The sequence below is a fragment of the Corvus brachyrhynchos genome, unplaced genomic scaffold, assembly GCF_000691975.1.
Source record: "Corvus brachyrhynchos isolate BGI_N302 unplaced genomic scaffold, ASM69197v1 scaffold221, whole genome shotgun sequence".
Lineage (NCBI taxonomy): Eukaryota > Metazoa > Chordata > Aves > Passeriformes > Corvidae > Corvus > Corvus brachyrhynchos.
The window spans coordinates 31,115-50,060 of NW_008236622.1; the positions used below are offsets into that span (position 1 = coordinate 31,115).

Here is an 18,946-nt window from a genome sequence, read left to right on the forward strand (position 1 = left end):
TCCTCCCTGCCTTCCCCAGATGAAGGAGCCCCATCCCTGTTTGTCAGCACCACATCAATATTCACCAGAAAGGCCAAGGTGAAGAAGCAGCTCCTGAAGGAGGTGGTGGGAGATGATGAATGGCGTGTCAACAACAAGTATGACCGCTCCCGCACTCCTCTCCCAGTGGAGGAGATCATCCGGCGTGCTGAGCGCTGGATTGACAGGGAGGTGACATATGATTTGCTTGGCAGCAACTGTGAGCACTTTGTGACAGAGCTCCGCTATGGAGAGGGAGTCTCTGACCAGGTGAGTGACACGGGGTGAGCCCCTGGGTGCCTCCCAGAGCACCTCCTGGCTGCTCGCTGTGAGCCGCGGGACTGGGACACAGCCTGCAGCCTGCATGGGGAGAGCCAAGTCCCAGGCGTGGGCTCCAAAGCAGCGCTGCCTCTGGCCTCCCCAGAGGCCCTGGACCTGGAGGGTCACTGTGCTCTGTCTGCACCCTGACAGTGCCCTTGACTGAATGCCACTTCCTAGGGGTAAAAACCTGGCTGTTACGCCTTCTGCTTATGGGGCACATGTCTCTGACTCATTTATTTACCCTGACTAGCCCTGTCTTTTCTATATTATCATGCTGGGGGAGTAAATATAAGTGCTTGTCATGTTTCCAGCCTGTGTTTTACTTTTCCTTTCATAGGTCAGAAAAGCAGTTATTGGTACTACAGCAGCAGTAGGAGGTATCCTTCTTGCTGGTCTTGCCACCGTTTTTGTGAAGGGCTTGTCTGACAACACATCCAGGAGAGAGAGAAAGTACGAATAATGGGCTGTCAGGAAGAGCTCAGAGCAAGGCAGAGGGAGCCCCTGGCCACAGCAACCACTGATCAGCTTTTGATACACCTGCCACCAAGGCTCACTAGCACCTGTGCCACCCTTGCTGTAAACATTAAATAAGCCTTAATAAAATGTCAGATATCCAAACTTTAATTGCCCCAAAATCCTTTTTTATCTGAGTAGAGCTTTGTGTGCTCTACTTGGAGGAGCAGCCTTGTTTTTCCCTGCTATCCCATTAAGAAGTAAGAAGTCAAGATTGTCACCATTCAAGGTGACTCCCAGCAGCACTAACCTGGTTGTCACATCTGCTTTTATTTCATTGCCTGTGATGATTTTTGTGGTAGTCTGGGAGCGCTTACACTGGTGCAGGCTTTTCATCCATTTTTATTGGTTGCTTCCTGTAGGCTTTTTCTGTGTATCCATGATTTTAACCTTAACTTTGTGAACAAGTAAAATGAAACTACTGCTGGGGGTTTTCCAGGTGAGGCTCTGTGTAGGTGGGAAAGCCCTGGCTGCAATGTCTGCAAAGAGCAGGCAGGGCACGTGCAGCGTCTTGGAGCCTGTGCCTGTGGTGCCTAAATGAAGAAGCTCCCCGGATGCTGGGAGGTCAGAGGGAAGGGCAGGTCTTGTAAGCTGTATCCTTCAGAGTTTCATAGGAGTGCTCTGATTTTGGCATGATGATGTTTTGCTTGGTTTTTCCCTGCCTACAAAGTGCCTCCCAATGTACTGAGCCACTCCATTCCCTTGTCACAAAGCTGGTGTGTGGATTGTCTTGGAAGAAAACTGTTTAGGGGAAGTTTGCTTCATTGTCCTTTGCCTGGAGTATCTGCCTTTAGAGTTTGGAACCAGGTTACCACATGTGAGACACGGAATCCTGTGTTGCTTTTGTTACAGGCACCTGCCTGGACTGCAGGGAGAGGTGAGAGCAGAACAGCTGTCTGGCAGAGGCTGGCTGGTTTTGTCTGCTCTGAACAGGTTGTCCAGGTTTAACCCCAGCCAGCAACAAAGCACCAGGCAGCTTCTTGCTCACTCACTCCCTTGCCAGCCCCATCAGGGAGGCAATCGGAGGAGCAGAAGTGAAAAACCTGTGGCCTGAGAAAAAGTTGTTTTAGTAGGTAAGCCAAAAGGTGTGCATGCAAGCAAAGCAAACAAGGAATTAATTCATTGCTTTTTCAAAGTCAGGTTTACAATGTTTGAAATATCCAAGCCAAGACTTTCTGTTGTTTTTCTACTCCCTTTTTTATTACATCTAAATAAAGTTCTTATCTTTAATGCAGGAAAACATATCATAGTCAAACTGAAACTGAAACTCCTTTTTGGATTCCTGGAAATGGATTTGAAGCTTATTTCACAGCTAAGCTAAGGATATGGTTATACAACAACTTGTAGGCTTCAGCTTTTCTCTACTCACTGCATTCTGTCTGCAGCCCCTGATAAGGGAGCACTGTGTGAGGGCAGTGTATGGACCTCTCACATCTCTAATTAGCCCTGTAAGGGAAGAATACTGGAATTAATTCATCTGAGGAATTGTCTTGTTGTTCATGAAAGCTGTAACATTTCAAACATTTCACTACATGTGGCAGTTTGCAATTGTATCGTGCTTCTCTTTGCAGTCAGGAGGACGTTGGCTCATTATGGGCTGCCTTTCCACTGATCCTGGTGGGTGCAGTGACAGGATTTGGTGGAACACTGCCTGAAGCATGAGGTGAGAGTGTGAGGAGGAGCAGCAGAATCCATCACTTGCTGTATTCACGACTTCTGAGCCTTTCTAGGAGATGTTGGCACGGCCCAAGACATGCTCAAATTGCCATGGAGTAGAGTCAAGGCTGTTCTTTTCTCAAAAGCCGAGAGAACACTTGTTGCCTGTGCTCTGGGGCACAGCCAGCAAGGGCGCAGCCTGTCCCTAAATGGAAGGGCTTTTCTAGTGGTTTCAGCCATCTGAATCTGGTGCACATCAGAGGATGAAAACTTGGGCTCCTGCTAGGGTGTGAGGCAGGAAAGAGAGGAGCTGAGCATCTTAAACCTTGCTGGCAGGATGGGTCAACAGCTGCCAAGGGCCTCCTGTCAACTTCCTCACCCTGCTAGGGTGTGAGGCAGGAAAGAGAGGAGCTGAGCATCTTAAACCTTGCTGGCAGGATGGGTCAACAGCTGCCAAGGGCCTCCTGTCAACTTCCTCACTGCCTGGGAGAAGAGGGGACAGAGCTAGGGGATGGTAAAGGGATGGTAAAGGGCTGGTAAAGGGATGGTTAAACCAAGGGAATTGCCCTTTGCTTTCTCCTAGGGGTGGTTGCTGAACAGGGATAAACACAGGCATGTGCAGATTTCACAGCTGCTAAATCCTCTGTCCCATCTCAGCCTGGCTGCTTGCATCTTCTTTCTGGTCTTGCCTGTCTTCTGTAGAGGGTCAATGCTCTGTGAAATGGGCTTGGGACCTGCCTTTTTACAAAATTCCTAAAAAAGTCAACTCTGCTAAGATTAAGCAAAGTCAACTCTGCTAAGATTAAGCAAAGTCCTGCCCTCTCATCCATGAGCAAAAAGCTGCAGTTGCAAGAGAGGTCTCAGTCAACTGAGGGCTAGGCAGGCTAAATCATCTCTGCAGAGAGGAACAGGTGTAGATGGGCTTCCAGAAGAGCATTGCCTTGGAAAAAACACAGGCCAAAATGATGCAGTTAATAGAAGATAATAGTCATGGCTGCAGTGTCTTCACTACTGGTACCATTTCCCACTGGGCTGCTGGGGGACACATATTGGTTTCCTGGAGAGCAATGTCTGAAAGGTAACACCCAACAATTTGCTCCTGCTCTCTCCAGGAAAAGGGAAGTGCAAATGGCAATTCCTTCTTCTTTCCAACCCCGCCTGCTATAATAACCAGGTTTCAGGGGTGAAAGACATACATTAAAGAAAAAAAAACCCCATCAAACAGACAATACAAAACCAAAAAATATTTGCTTTGTTTTCTGGTCAGTGCCAAAATCTTGGCTCTCAGGTGGGCAATGGCAGCAGTGCTTGAGAGACACAGCTATGAAGATGTGTGTGGCAGCTCTCTGCACTGGCACACTTGCCCTGTGATGCATCCATGTAGAGGCAGGGAAGCAGTCCTGGCTGAGCCCTGGCATCTGGGAATATCCCCATTGAAATGCCTCACTGGGCCTCCTGCCCTACTGTTTCATTTCTGTGTGATGATGATATGCTACTCATTTTTGTGTTTGTTTATTTATTTATTTATACACACATATGTGTGTGTAATATATATATGTATATACATATATATACACACACATACACACATATATATAAATATAGACTTCTATGATTTTTTTTTTCCCATTCTACGCAATGTCTCGATAAAGAGATCAGCAATTTTTATTCTACATATATATATGAACAATTCTGAAACCCTTCAACAAGGCTGAACTTCTGGCCAGGAGACATCCTGTCAAAGATAGTCACATTCACCAGTAGCTGCAAGAAAGAACAATGGGCTGCCTTGGCAGTAGTTGTGCCTCCACTGCTCCACTGAGGCAGTATCAGACCTCCCTGGTGGGTGCCTGACACTTGTAAAATGCCCTCATCCCAATTCTAAAACCTTGACATGGTTTTCCCCCCCTTAGGGTTTAGGTCTCCTCTAACTTCATATTTATCCTGCTGTTTTCTGCCTCAGAGGTTCTGAGAAGCCAGTGATCACCACATGCTCTGCAGCAGCCTTTAGAGCAGCCAGGCAGCAGTAAGTGCTTCCCAAGTGCAGAACAGATGGTTGATGACAGCAGCAATAACACTGCTCAGCCTAAGGTTTCTTCGACCTGAAAATCTGGCTAGAGAGTATAAAATCTGAGAATCTGTCCTAGCACCAGCTATTTTATGGACTGAGTGACAGGAGTTGAAGATCTCTGCTGCTAGAGGTGGTTATTTCACATTCCCGATGGCCCTGCTGAGCAAGGCCATTGCTGGCTGTGGAAGTGGCACATGGGCATGGGGTTGATGTTTTTAATTAAACTGGAATTGAGAAGGTGACCGTGGAGTAACTCCACTGCTCAGCTGCTCACAGCACCACAGCCACCCCTGTCATCTGAGTGTTACAAGTTATGCAGAAAGCAAGCTGTTCAGGTTAAACCTGAGGCATGGTGGGAGGTTGCCTGGAGTTGTCAAAATGTGAACATTACAGCTGCTGGCAGAAAAACACTTTCTCCCAACGGAACACCACTGACATGAAATAAAATAGGGGGACAAGTAAGTGCATTGTTTTCTCTCAACTTACTTTTGGCAGCAAGCTGTAGAAGTGCTTGACAATAATGAGAGGACTTTCCGTTGCAAAATGGTTTCAGGCTTCTTCTTCCAAGGTGATCTTTACCTCAGTATTAGCATATACCTACTAGAAAGAAGACAACATTTAGTTTCAGACTGAGGTCATAACGTGCCATTTCACTTCCACCTCATCAGCTTCCCTCCAGGAAACCAGGGACACACCCTTCTGCAGCATCCCTTTGGAATATTTTCATGTGGCAATACTTGATTCTTTACACATTTTCACACATACCAGCCTGCTTTTAGCCACAGGCTGCTAGTTCAGACACTGAAATTTGGCCCAGCAAATTGTCACAAACAAGTGTGTATAATTGCATTAATTCTGCACACTTCAAGCATGACTGAGGTGGCCACTGCATCTGCAAAGCCTTGCCAGTTATTCATGTAGTTATGTCACAAGTCCTGAGGAAAGAATCACTTCATTCATTATTTCTCCCCAATGGATGCGTAAGCCTTACCACACTTCCATATACCCTGGGGTAGATAGGAACTAGCCCCCAGGTTTCCTCTGTTCCTCAGAGCTACTTCCGAATCCCCAACAAGAAGACAGTTATTAGGCATTAAAAGCATTCAATTCCCCCTGGCACTCAAAAGCAGCCATCCCTGGCTGTGCTTACACAGGGAGCAGCTGTGTTTGCCTTACAGTTTTCTGCCATTCACCAGGCAATGGAAGCTGGAATGGAACCCTCCAGTTTGTCTGTTTCAATGAGCCTGACTTTGCTGCCTGTTAGTAGTAAATCACATGACTGAGGAAATTGCTTTTATGCTTATGTATTAATGTAAGAATTCTTCTAAATACTAAATTTTCAATTTTCTGATCACTCCTGTGATTCTAAAAGCAAAGAATTCCTTTTAACTCTGCAGTGTTTTTCTGCATATACTTTCTGTTACATACTGCAATCACAGCTTTACAGTGCAGCACCTAATGATTCACTAAGCTGCAAGCAATAGAGAAACAATCTAGATAGAATAAGAGGAGCTATTGAGAAACCTGAGAAAGCAGAACAAAATTTTGAAGACATGTTTCTTGCTGCTCTTGGCTTGTTTGGAGGCTTGTGTCATTAGATCTTATGTGGTTCTAAACTAAATCTATTGTCCCTTAAAACTGTTTTCATGGAGTCACAGAATTGTTAGGGTTGGAAGGGACTCTGGAGATCATCCAGTCCAACCCCCCTGCCCAGGCAGGGTCACCTGGAGCAGGTGACACAGGAACCATCCATGTGGGTTCTGAACATCTCCAGAGAGGGAGAACTCCATGACCTCCCTGGGCAGCTATTCCAGTGCTCTGCTGCCCTCGACAGAAAGAAGTTCTCCCTCATATTGAGGTGGAACTGTCTGTGTTTTAGTTTATGGCCATTGTTACTCATCCTGTCACTGGGCACCACTGAAAAGAGCCTGGCACCATCCTCTGCCAGCCACCTTTGATATATTTATATGCATTTATGAGATTTCCTCTCACTTTTCTCAAGACTAAACAGGCCCAGCTCCCACAGTCTCTCCTCATAAGAGAGATGCTCCAGACCCAAATCATCTTTGTGGCCTCTGCTGGACCCTCTCAGTTAGCTCCTTGTCTTTCTTGCACTGAGGAGCCCCTTCACCTGTTTGCAGGTAAGTAACACCTAAAATAACAAACCACAGAGCCACAGATCATTGGTTCTGTGTTTGCTTGGGATTGTTTTGAGGTATTCAGTGAATCATAGGAGTGACCTGAGTTTCAAACTTGCAGACTTGCAAATTTGAGTGCAAGCCTGTAATATTTTTCACACACAAAAAAGAAAAGCCTGTGTTTATTTGCAACAACAGGACAGGAGTCTTGGCTCAAGTATTAATATCAGTTATCCTTAATAACATTAATTTGCATGTCCACAGTGAGCTTTGCACTGCTAAGATTTAAAGCCTTTACAAGCTGGGTCAGCAACTCAATGCTGAATTTACAGGGCAATAAATTAGGAGGAAATTTAAGAACTTGTACAGCACAACACACTCAATGTGACACATGCAATTACCGTGATCCTACATCTGGTCCGGATATTTTGATATATCAGTATTATTTATGCACTAAATCTTCAGCAGATGCGAGTCAGCTAAGAGATACACAGCAGCTGAACTTCAGGCTGCACAGAGCTGTTGTCTTGGGGTGACTTTATGATGTGTATCCCATATTGCTGCATCACTCTAGTTGTTGAGCTCTGTGCATCTTTAACTTACAAGCAATGAAAACTTGTTTGCAGCATTAGCTAATAATGTTTAATGAGCCCAAGGCTTATTTGTGGGAGGAATCATATGCATGCATTTGCAGTGGGGCCAGTGGAAATCCTTTTAGGATTTCAGCCCCAGCATAAGCTCTGATTAAAGTTTTGATTAAGGTCAAAAGCACTATAAAGTTGCTATTTCTGTATGAGTATAGAAACTCCACATGAGTGTCTTGTCTGCAAAAGCTGGACAATATTTCTGGTGATTCTTTCCTGTACATGTTGTACTGTTCCTCCCCAGTCTTCTGTGAAACAATGACTATTCTCCACAGCCCAGGACAAAATGGGAATTGAGGTAGGATTGCTATTCCTTCCACAGGAGCCCAGAAGAGGTCAGGAAAGTGAGATCTTATCTGGGTCTTTTATTAACCAAACCAATTCCATCCTGAACTTTGTGTCTTTCTAGATAAAGTGATTTATTAATAACAGGTGACTGTTTTGCTTTTGACAATTTCATATTCTCTGCCTTCTGGCTATGGAATCAGACCACTGATTTCAAGTTTATGAACCATCGTCTCCACAGTTGTCATCTCAGCATACTTCCCAGGAATCTTGGTGTTTTTCTTTATATTTCACTTGTTTTCCAGTCTTTGCCCCAGCTTTTCTCTTAATAAACAAATTTTAATGCAATATTCTGAATCTACAGTCCTGGAAAACTGGAAACTGAAATTGGATGAGTTACAGTGACATTGTGATGTGAACAGAGGAACCTTGGTAACAAGATTAATTTCCTCGTTGCCATAGCACTGTCTCCCTGGTATTGTTACAAGAAATCCTGTTCCTTCTGCTTGGAAAAAGCTGGTTGGGTCTATGTTTTCAGCTGTCAGAACACAGAGCTTCCCAAGGGTCTTTGAAGATGAAGTCCATAGCATGGTCTGATCATCTGCTTTCAGCAAGCAGTGACCAGACTCTGCCTCCCCTTCTTTACACTCCAGTGTTTCCAAGTAAAATTGAGAGAGCAAATGCAGGCAGCGCTGAGTCACTCAAAACCTTTTCAGATGCAGGGGATTTCCCTGAATTTCCTTATCCAAAACAACCAGTGGGTGACAGCTCTCTATGCCTCCACACACACAGTTCCCCAGGCAGAGGATGGAAACCTAGGGATTTCCTGAAACTTGATTAAAAGCATATTGTTAGTGGGACCACTTTTAAGAGGGCCAAAAAGTACCCAGTGATTAATTCTCATGAGTTCAGCCTGGTGTGAAGTAACTGAGATGGTAAAACACTCTGATGGGCTGGGACAGGAGTCCTATTTAACAAGTGCTGTTTGATCAGAAACAGCCCTATTGGAAAAGAAACAACTCACAGCAGGGATCTCAAAAATCCTGGCAGTGTGCCCTTGCAGAAGGGTTGTGAGGCTGCAGTATGGAAAGGGAGTGCATCTGCTAAGGCTGATGCTGCTCACTCACAGGGGTGGATAAGCACTGTTAGCCTGCTTCCAATGACCCTGGGAGCAATTTGAAAGAGCCATAAGGAGCCCCAGCTTCACTTCCGGCTGTAGATTTTACATCAGCATAGCCACAGGCACCAGCTCCTTGTCCCTCCCATCCTGGTGTTAAAAATGGGTAAGTTGGTTGCTCCTATTGACACCATGCCTCAGCATAACTCACAGATTCATGCCCCAGTTTCTTTCTATGAAAGAAACTTCTTTCTGTTCTTTCTTTTCTCTTTCAGCCCAGCCTTGAGGTTTATTCCCTCCTGGGCACGCAGTTCAGACTGAAGACGTGCAAGGCTGGGCTGGGTGAAGACACAGTAATTTCATCACAGAAGTTATTTATCAGAGTCCTCTCTTTTCATACATGCACATTACCCCCATAAGATGCTGCTGGCTGACAGTGTGTGTCTGACAGACCACAACATGGCCCATTACCATTTAGTCTGGCCTATTAAGGAGAACTTTAAATAGATATATTTATCTTTGATCACCACTAGCTTCCCCTGTTACTAGTGCAGGCACAGTGAAATGAAGCTGGAAACAAGCAGCTCTATTAAAAAGCACAATGAATCCAGGACCTGTTGTCCCTCTGGGCCATCAAAGCCTTTTCTGTTTCCAGCACATTATACCTTGTTCTCAGCCTGATCATAATGGGCTTATTAATTAATTAATACTTGAGAGACACCGTGAAGCTGCTAAGTATCACATAAAACCAACAAATATTTCTATCTTTTTAAACATACAATAGGATATTTTGTAAGTAGAATTTAATTCCTTTACTGCCTCACAGTTTTGAGCTTAGCTGACAGCTAGTCTTACAATACATTTAAAAATGTGAACATTTAAGAAAGAGTAATTATGCAAATAGGCTAATGAGATCCATGCACACAGCAGTAGCTCCTCCTCGTGTTCTTGGCAAGTCACCAGCATGTTCTGAGCCGGATGCACATTGGACAAAAAAGCAAAAAGAGCTTTACATTGTGATACCTTACAGAGGATGGTTTTAATTACATGAATTTATTCTGACACACAGATCCAGTTTTGTACTGCTGCTTATGTGAGACACTGCCTGCAAGAGTACCTTGGTGGAAGTCACTCTGGCTCTGCTTGAGCTGCGTGCCTTTTGGTGGGCTTTGAGCCTGTTCAACGTGCACCTCCTCAGTGGGGCCTCCCTGCAGCACTGGAGGGGGGCCAAGGAGAGATTGTACTACGTGCCTGCAATCTGGTCCCACTGGAGGAGTATTTTATTGGTTGACACTTATTAATTTCATCTCATTAATTTGCATCAGATAGTAATTTCCTCTCTGCTTTCTTAAGAAGTATTGGGAATGTGATTATTCTCCTCTTGCAATGAATTTCTTCTTTCATTCATTATGGCATAATTATCTCTGTGGTGTTGAAGTATCTGGTGTACTAATAACTACTAATGATCCTGGGAGTTGATATGGGGTGTATGATTTGATCAACATTTTGAGTTCAGCATCACATGCACTGAAGTGCTGAAGTCAGTTTTTGTATTTTGCAATATGAATTAAACAGTACAATTTTGAATGTAGTCGACTTTAATGTTTATATGATTATTCCTTTAGGATTTCAATGGTCTTTAGGCTTGGAATTAAGATGTAGCCTGCCAGGGTTTAAGGAGGTCCTTAAAGACATGTGAGCTTTGCAACTCTGATCTGTGGTCTCATGGATTTTGCAGAAGGTAGGTGAGATTTGACAAGCACCAACATCAGCAACACTTAATTTCAACAGAAGGAGCATTATCCTAACATTTACAAGATAAAAGGTCTATTGACTAGATTAAGAATATTTGTTAACTGTGCTGAGAATGACATAATTGAACAGCCCTGTGCATATTCTCCTAACGCCCTCAGGGTAATTAAAAGCACTCAGGCTGCTGCTGAGTTCTGTTTGCCTTGAATTAGCAGCGACCTTTGTGGCTACACCTGGGCACTGCGGTGGGAGGTGCCTTCCTCAGAGGGAAGGAGCTGCGCAGGAAGCAGGGACACCCATTGCACTCTGCCTCCCCAAACACACCTGGGTATCTCTCTCGAGAAGAAGGGTGACAAAGAAGGAGAAAAAATGACAAGATAGTGACCTGTAGAGATCCTGAACCCCTCCAGGCCAGAACATGGCAGGGAGAAGAGCAGCGCCTTTCCTTCTCATGCCACCTCCCGCCCATGCTATGATAGGTTTTACTGAATATGATGTATGAGGAGCTTGGTCACATTTTGTCCCTGAACCAAGTTTATGTCTTGCAGTGTCTTGATATTTAGGGCTAACACTGGCCTTTCTGCTTTGTGTGCTTGAGCTGAACTGCTGCAACATCAGAATTCAAAAACTAAAAAAATACATATTCAATGTATTTGAGTGTTTTCACTTTCTACTCCTAACAGTACATTAATGCTACTTGTTTTTAATGTGTATAAGAAATGAATATTACACAATGGCAGTGTCCAAAAGCTTAAGACAACTGTGAATTATTCAAGCCACAATTTTTCTTCCTCCTGCTGCAAGCTACACTAATAAATAGTAAATAATTTGCTGTCAAAACAGACAGAGACATCTTCCTTCCAAAGAACCTTAGCATTTCTATCTCCAGTGCTGCACCTGAGAACATCCTTTCATTCACAATGCAGCTTCCATCAATCAGGACAGCATCACAGGGGAGACAGAACTTTTTTCCACCTAAAAGAAATGTGTCTTCAGGGACTAAGTAACAAGATTCCTGTAGAACAATACAAAAATGAACTTTCTTGTGCACAAGTTTTGGGCAGGTAAATTAAGTCTCAAGACACACACAGTATCAGTAGTCTTCTACACTATATTATTTTAAACCAGTGCTTCTTAGAAATAATACTGGCTGAAAAACAACAGCCTAAAGATCAGCCCTTTAAACCTCTCTCTCCAAGTGAACATCTTCAGCTTCATTTGCCTAGTGTGCATAAAACACCCTGACCAGGAAAACCTACCCAAGGCCTTTACATCTCCCATCACCCTAGCTATTGCTCATCTCAATGTCTTTGGGAGGCAAAAATAGCTATAACCCCTATTTTATGGATGAGGAATTGAGGCTGGGAGATAAAGCACATACCTTGATGGGAGCCATGTGTCTAGACTCCATAAAAACCACTCTCACGCTGCTTGACAAGATTGTGTAAGCAGCCTATAGCAGAGCCAGGAAGCAGGTCTTGGAAGTCCAGAATTGTTATCTAGTTGCTTGTTTGTGAAATTAAATTTCCAAGCTGTTCTTGACTCTTGACACAAATTACTGGATTCATCTGTATCATGACAGATGCTGCAGATACAGATGCATCATTACTGCATCATACAAGCTGTGTCCACACTTCTTGCTGCCCTGCCCACCTCGCCTCCCTCTGCCCAATTCCTTCTTTGCTGTGCAATTCCAGATACATTTCAACATGTTAGTTCATTATACAGGCTGGTGAGGAAAGATGGTGACCTGAACTTTTTTATGCTCCTCAGTTAGGTGGTGCAGCCTGGGAGGCTGCTGTGGATGGGAAAGCAACTGCAGAGTTGAAACACCAGTACTCAACATGAAACAGGAGGTTACAATTCAGGGGCCATGCTAACAGCACGGAAACTGGACACGAGGTTATCCCGGGAGGTTTCATATCACTCATTAAAAGTTAGGATGTGAGTTTGTCAAGTTAACCTAGAACAAGATGTGGTGGGAACATGGATCTAATTTTCTGTTTGATTCCAATTCATGCCCCTATATCTCCCTTGGCCTTCAAGGAGCAATTCCTGCTTCACGCCAGAGTCATGCCCCTTAACTGTAGCATTGCTATCTGCAGTCCTTTAGTAGAAGGTTTATTTGTGCTCAACAATTACAGGACATCAACAGAACCACCAAGTTGTAAAGACTATCATTACAAAACTGCCATTGCAAGAAGAAACACAGAAATTCTAATTTAGTTAAATATCTGTGCTTTGCCAGTTATTGCAATCTAATTCACACAATTAAATCTCCTGAGATAATGATGAAGTTAATTGTCATTGCAAGGCCATTAGAGAGAATGCCTTATCTTGATTTAAAAGTTGCAATTGCAAAACGATGGAATACTTTAAGTACAAAGGTACACTGGCATCTCTGAGCACTTGTTCAGCGTGGGAGTGCTACTCATCCTACAGATATTGGAGATACAAAAATGTGATGTGCAGCCAACACACCTGTGCTGGCAAAAGCCCCAGCTCTTCACATGGACTTTGCCAAGATCAGTGAGAGGCAGCAATAAAAGTGCTCCTGGGCAGCACTCCACAGATAGCACTTCACTTTCTCAAGGAACATTTCAAAAGGCTGAGTCTTGCCCAGTAACTCAGTGCAGGAACAATGATTTTAGCAATGAACTTGTGGCTGTGCCTGGGTCTGAAAGCAGCATGTGATCATGACAAACAGGTCAGTGCAGAGCTGCCATCCCTTCACCCCTTCCACCACCTCTAATCACATCATGCCATCTGAGGGAACTGCAGTTCTCAGTGTTGAACCTCTAACCCTTATGTCTTCCTTAAGATTAATAAGACATTTATCAGGAGTCAGGAATCCCCAGTTCAATTTTGCTTTTAAATTTTGAGAATAGAGGGGAGCAGCACGTCTAATCTCCAGACCTGAGAGACTAACTGTTCCCTGCCAGACCCTATCACTCCTTCCCATCTGTATTTCCATTCACAGAGTTTCACCTTTTTTTTTCTCTGTTATATCCTTTCTCCATGTGATTTTTACCTTTGCTGGGTATTTTTGAAGTGGGGTCAGAAATCAAGAGAATGTTTTCCAAATTCTCAGCAAGAGCATTCAGCAACGTCAACTGGAAGCACCAGGAAATTTCATCTGGCTGCATGGGGACCATGTTTCTTTTTGCTGTCAAGACCTGTTATTTAGCCAACCTTAAGAGGAGTCAGTCCTCGGGAAATTACCATAGGAAGCAAAATCACTGCACTGAGAGTGAGTCTTACAAGCCGCAGGTATCAGGTCTTCTTAAACTCTTGAAATTTCAAGACCCCCAGTTGGGAGTTGCATCTGCAGTAATAGCAGATTACTAAAAATCTAAAAAATCTATCAATGCATCTGTATCTGTATCAATGCTGTATCAATGCTATCTGCTGTCCATCATTTTGCAAAATTCACAGGAATTAAACTATAACCAGAAAGAACATATCAATAGCTACTTGTGTGTATGATAGAGGGAATTGCTAGCAGACTGCAGGATGGGGAGCTGGCAGGCTGTGCAGCAGATCCACCTGTCTCAGGGCATACTGTTAAGCCAACAGAAATGATTGACAGGATTATGATGGTCACTGAATATTCAACGTTGCTCAGCAACAGCATGAGGGTAAAGACTTAGAACACATAGAAGTGGTTTAAAGTCTGCAAATGTGAATGGAACACAAGTCAGGGGATGGACATAACACAAGTCAGGAGAGACTGAGTGTGGGAGGAGGTGAGAACATCTCATTACAACATCCAGGAGTCTTAAACACCCATTTAAAGGGTTTGTTTGCTATTCGAAGGCTTCCATGGCTGTTTTAGGGCATTATTAGCCTCCATATCTGAACTTCACAGAAACACAATATGCTGAGTTGGAAGGGACCCACAAGGATCACTGAGTCCAACTCCTGACCCTGCACACCACCATCCCCAGGAGTCACACCATGTGCCTGAGAGTATTGCCCAAACTCTTGAGCTCTGCCAGGTTTTGTGCTGTGACCACTTCCCTGAGGAGGCTGTTCCAGTGCCCAGCCACCATCTGGGGGAAGAACCTTTTTCTAATATCCAGCTTAAAACTAGCCTGACACAATTTCAGGCCACTCCCTTGGGTCCTGTCACTGGTCACCAGAGAGAAGAGATCAGTGCCTGCCCCTTCTCTTCCCCTCAGGAGGAAGCTGAAACTGCACTGAGTCTCCTCAGTCTCCTCCAGGCTGAACAGACCCTGTGCCCTCAGCTGCTCCTCATTCAGCTTCCCCTCAAGGTCCTTCACCATTCATTGCCCTCCTTTGGATGCTCTCTAACAGTTTCATGTCTTTCTTACATTGTGGTGCCCAAAGCTGCCCCCAGCACTTGAGGTGAGGCCGCCCCAGTGCAGAGCAGAGGAGACAATCCCTCCCTCGCTTGGCTGACAATGCCATGCCTGAGACACCCCAGGACACATTCCTCCTGGCTGCTGGGGAAGAGCTTATCAGCTTACACCTGTCTGTAACTAGAAACTGTTAATAACCAATTCGTCTTTGGCAGCAACTATGCTGGGAACGGAAAGTCAGACTTGAGGGACTGTAAGTCATGTGATTTCCCAGCACAGCCATCTAGCAGAGGTGACTATAACATTTCTGATGTTATGTAATTGCTCAGGAGACAATACCCAAATGTGTGTGGGAGTGGGGGGGAGGGGGGGAGGGAGGGAAGAATAAATTAGCATAGAAGTCTTTAATATTTTGCGATTTAGGAAAGTCACTGTGAATATGATAACTATTTGGAGAAAGGAAAATTGTAAAGAGAAAGTAATGGTCTGTGAGGCCAGCAGTAATTACCTTAGACTACTGCTGAAATGATGGTTTGATTTCCTTGTACTTCCATACTTTTTGCTACTCTACATTGTGTCAGACTTATAACAACAGTCATCACTCACTTTTGTATGTTATGTTCAAACAGGCTACAAGCCCCACAGATATCTGAGAGCATAATACTGGTTATTGTGATACCTAACTAACACCAAAGGATTAAGCTTTTTTGAGATTTACCCACCCCTTGGCTTCTCTGAAGTAGTGGCAGACTATTCTGTAGAGCTAGTGGAACTAAAATAGCCAGTGAAAGTGCTTTCTGCGTAAAGATTGGAACTGAAATGAATTATTCATCTGACAAATTTGGTCCCTCGTTGAAAATTTAATACATTCTTCGACATTCACTAGGACAAAGAGACAGACACTAAATCAGGGTGCCAGCCTTTGGACAGTGAAGCTGTATCTGGACTGAAATACCACAAGCTTATGAGGACCAGTCTGCCTCCAGGCATGACCATTAATATTTCAAACATGAAGTTTCAGCCTTGGATGGAAGTGCAAAGTTCAAATTAAATAAACTTTTCAGACTGCCACACTGGAGTTCTCTTCAAAACCCCTCTCCAGAGGGCATTGAAAGGTTGGTAACATCAAATCTAACCAATTTCAGGAGCCCTGGGACTTTTCATGTATTTTTTAGGGTTTCAAACATACTCCACTAAAAGTTCAGGCACACATTAATTTAGAGTCCCAGCCTTCAGAGGTCTCTCTCCTTTTAAGGACACTCTTGTAGCATCCATAGCCCAGTAAAGTGAACACAGAAGACACGACAATATCCTGTGTGCAGAAACACATGCCTGGCATTTCCATATGCAAGCTTAGCAAACAACCATCCATAATCACTTCCCCTCTTATCCACAAGATGCATTTGTTTTGTCCTCTGTAGAGGAAGATCAGTCCTGCAGTGTGTCCCTATCTATGCAGGAAAAAAAACATCTTGTGTCTATGTCATAGGAGAAAAGGAAGTTATGTGGCAAATAAAGCAATTGAAATTAGCAACTTTGCAGATATTTCCCTCTGTTCTAAAACACACTTGTGCTTTACTGTTGAGGCCACAAGCAAGCCCAGCAGCAGCAGCAGCATTTCTCTGGTGCCTTGGCTGTTAAAAGCTAAACCAAGGCTGTTGAAGAGGAACGAGTATGCCTTAGCTGTACCGAAAAATTCCACTCAAGATCATTATCAAGAGCCTCCATGAAAGGGTAGTTAGGATTTGGCTGAGATCCTAGCAGCTGCACAAAGCACGAGCACTCCAGGTCTTTGCCGCTGCTCAGTCAGGAGGCAAGATATCCCTGTCCACAGGAAAAGTTCTGCCAGGAATAAGGGCCAACAGCAGAGGAGGAGGACATCAGTCTTTGACTCTCCAAGAAGGGACACAGTCATCATAAGGGAAATATTTAGCTGTTACAAGTATGCAGCGTCTCCTTAGCTTCCTCTTCTTCCCTGCAACCTTCTGCCAGGAATGTGGGCTAATAGCCAAAAAAGAGGTTCACCAGCTTTCCCCCCAGGATCATGTCTATGAAGTACCAGTCCCCCCATCCCAAAGCACCCAGGTGAAAACTTCATAAGTGTCCCACAAAGGGCTACCCTGACTTACCAACCTCTGAAAAGGAGCAGAGGTAAAAGTGGCAGAGGGGATTAGAGTGCTTAGAGTGGCAGGGGTTAAACATTACCTAGCATCTGAACTCTGTTCTCTTGCATGTAAGGCTGTATTTCAGCATCAGGCAAGCAGTTTTTTATCCTGTCAACCCAACAATTACCACAGGTTTGCCAAGACTTGATACTTTCATAGTGTCAGGGGTATCTAAATATAAATCACATGCCCGGTCGGCAATGCTACTGCAGCTGTCACTGTATCGCATTTAGCAACATATTAGTTTTGTGAGGGAGTTCATAAATAGGACAGTGAATTTTGACCTCAATAAAAATGTTACTGTATCTGAAAGACAGGCTCTCAGGAATAACTCCATTAACCTGCTCTTTGGTGCCTCAAGCTGTAAGGAATGCAGAGATCATCTAGCCTTCCCCTTCCAGTGGATTTTGCTGTGAACTGAGAACCCACGAAAACTTTGGAAACACTTTTAGGGATTAATATGAAACATTTCTAGTTTGTAGCAAGTTGTGTGGCTTTGTGACAGGCATTTACTATTAGGTAAACTACTTAAGTAGGAAGGTACTTACTCCATTTGCTTATGCCAAACTTGTCAAAAACAGATAAAAAAATTGCTTTGAGTCAAATAAATGTTTTGTTCAAGTTGAAGTATTGTTTGGTTGAGTTTGTTCGGTTTTTTTTTCTTCTTAGCTATTATTTATTTATTTTCTTAGTTATTTTTAGATTCAAGCTAGATTATTTTCAGACTCTACTCTGGTGCAGATATGTTGACTCAAAACAATTAATAATTTCTTCTGATTTGCTCTTTGTTTCCCAAGCTACTTTTTAAGTCTAAAAAATCAAAGGAAGTCTTTCTCATTATTCCAAACTTGGCCAATTCCTGGCTTTCTGTAGCAGCACAAGAGTGCTTTAGCACACAACAGTGGGAAAATACAGCTTCCAATAATAAAGTGCTTCTCAACCCCACCCAGTAAAAGCAGGGGTAAGCTCCAACTGTGGAAAACAAACTGTGCAGTCAACTCAGAAGGCACAGCTCCCCTGCACACTTCATCCACAGAAGGAAGTGTTCCTCTTGGTCCAAAGCCCTTCTGGTTGACTGTCTTGTTGTTTTACCCAGCTGAGGATGAAGATTGCAAAATGTAGTGAGGAGAAAGGCAGATTAACATCAGTGGGCTAAGAGAATATGTGCAGGCAGAAGCTGCATTTTTCTAAGCAGGTAACACTTGCGGGAATGTGCAGTGTTGTTGCATTTATGTATGGCAAACACAGCACAGCAAAGTGAGTAAAAGTCACCATCAAAGGTTAACAGATGAGGGATATGAGCTGATGGATGGATTGCATCTGCAACTATGGAGAAACCAGAGACAAAACCTCAGATGGTTCAACTTAAGAGCATGCCACAGAATTTAAAATAAATTATTTTGAGACTTATTTGGCTCCACATCTTTTCTTTCAGGCCTTAGGTCCTTGAGGGTAATAACCCCTTCAATGTTTGCTTCTTTTGGCACTGGTAAAGCTGATGTCAGGAGGCAGCCCAGCTGTGCAGCAGCTGTCCTAGTAAAGCAAACTCACACCACAAGGGACAGTGGGTCCTTGAAGACCCACAGGATGAGATCACAATTTGCAATTAATGCATGTTCCATTCTACAGTTTTTAAATGGATATCCTGAAAAAATACTCCCACCAAAAAACTGTTAAATAATGAAATCATCCTGCTTTGCAGGTCAAAAAATTTTTTTCCCATAAAATGCAAGTATCACTTGCCAAAAACTAAGAGGGCAAACAGGTTTCCTGGTAGCAGTGAGCTAGCAAGAGAGCTCTTTTTGTTCCAGTCATGGGAAGAGCACAATGGTGCTGGGAGTGGACACTTCTAGAAAGCTTTGGCTGTTTGCAGCTCCTTCCAGCTCTGGAAGCCAAGTATTGCCAGAAGGGTTAAAACCTCCAAAAATGCAAGACACCAAGTAG

The 18,946-nt window shown here is 43.9% G+C and overlaps 2 protein-coding genes and 2 long non-coding RNA genes across 4 annotated transcripts in view; 3 read left to right on the forward strand and 1 right to left on the reverse strand.

The window, feature by feature from the left end:
• LOC103624843 (phospholipid-metabolizing enzyme A-C1) overlaps positions 1–963 on the forward strand; it is a 3,879-nt gene extending 2,916 nt beyond the window's left edge. Inside the window, exons 2-3 of the mRNA XM_008644176.2 lie at positions 20–288; positions 677–963. Of these exons, the coding sequence (XP_008642398.1) occupies positions 20–288; positions 677–799 (392 nt within the window). The 3' untranslated portion in view covers positions 800–963. The remainder of the gene's footprint in view (positions 1–19; positions 289–676) is intronic.
• Positions 964–1,298: 335 nt separating this feature from the next.
• On the forward strand, positions 1,299–2,400 carry LOC108444746. Its single transcript, XR_001859407.1, has 2 exons — positions 1,299–1,925; positions 2,088–2,400. It is a non-coding gene; the product is annotated as an uncharacterized LOC108444746 (long non-coding RNA).
• Positions 2,401–4,185: 1,785 nt separating this feature from the next.
• LOC108444748 lies at positions 4,186–14,569 on the forward strand. The gene is made up of 2 exons (XR_001859408.1): positions 4,186–6,720; positions 9,833–14,569. It is a non-coding gene; the product is annotated as an uncharacterized LOC108444748 (long non-coding RNA).
• A 1,108-nt stretch (positions 14,570–15,677) lies between these two features.
• The window catches only part of ATP13A4 (ATPase 13A4), a 45,617-nt gene continuing 42,348 nt past the window's right edge, over positions 15,678–18,946 (reverse strand). Inside the window, exon 30 of the mRNA XM_008644119.2 lies at positions 15,678–18,946. This exon is cut by the window's right edge and continues 698 nt beyond it. The gene's annotated coding sequence lies outside the window, so the exon portion shown is untranslated.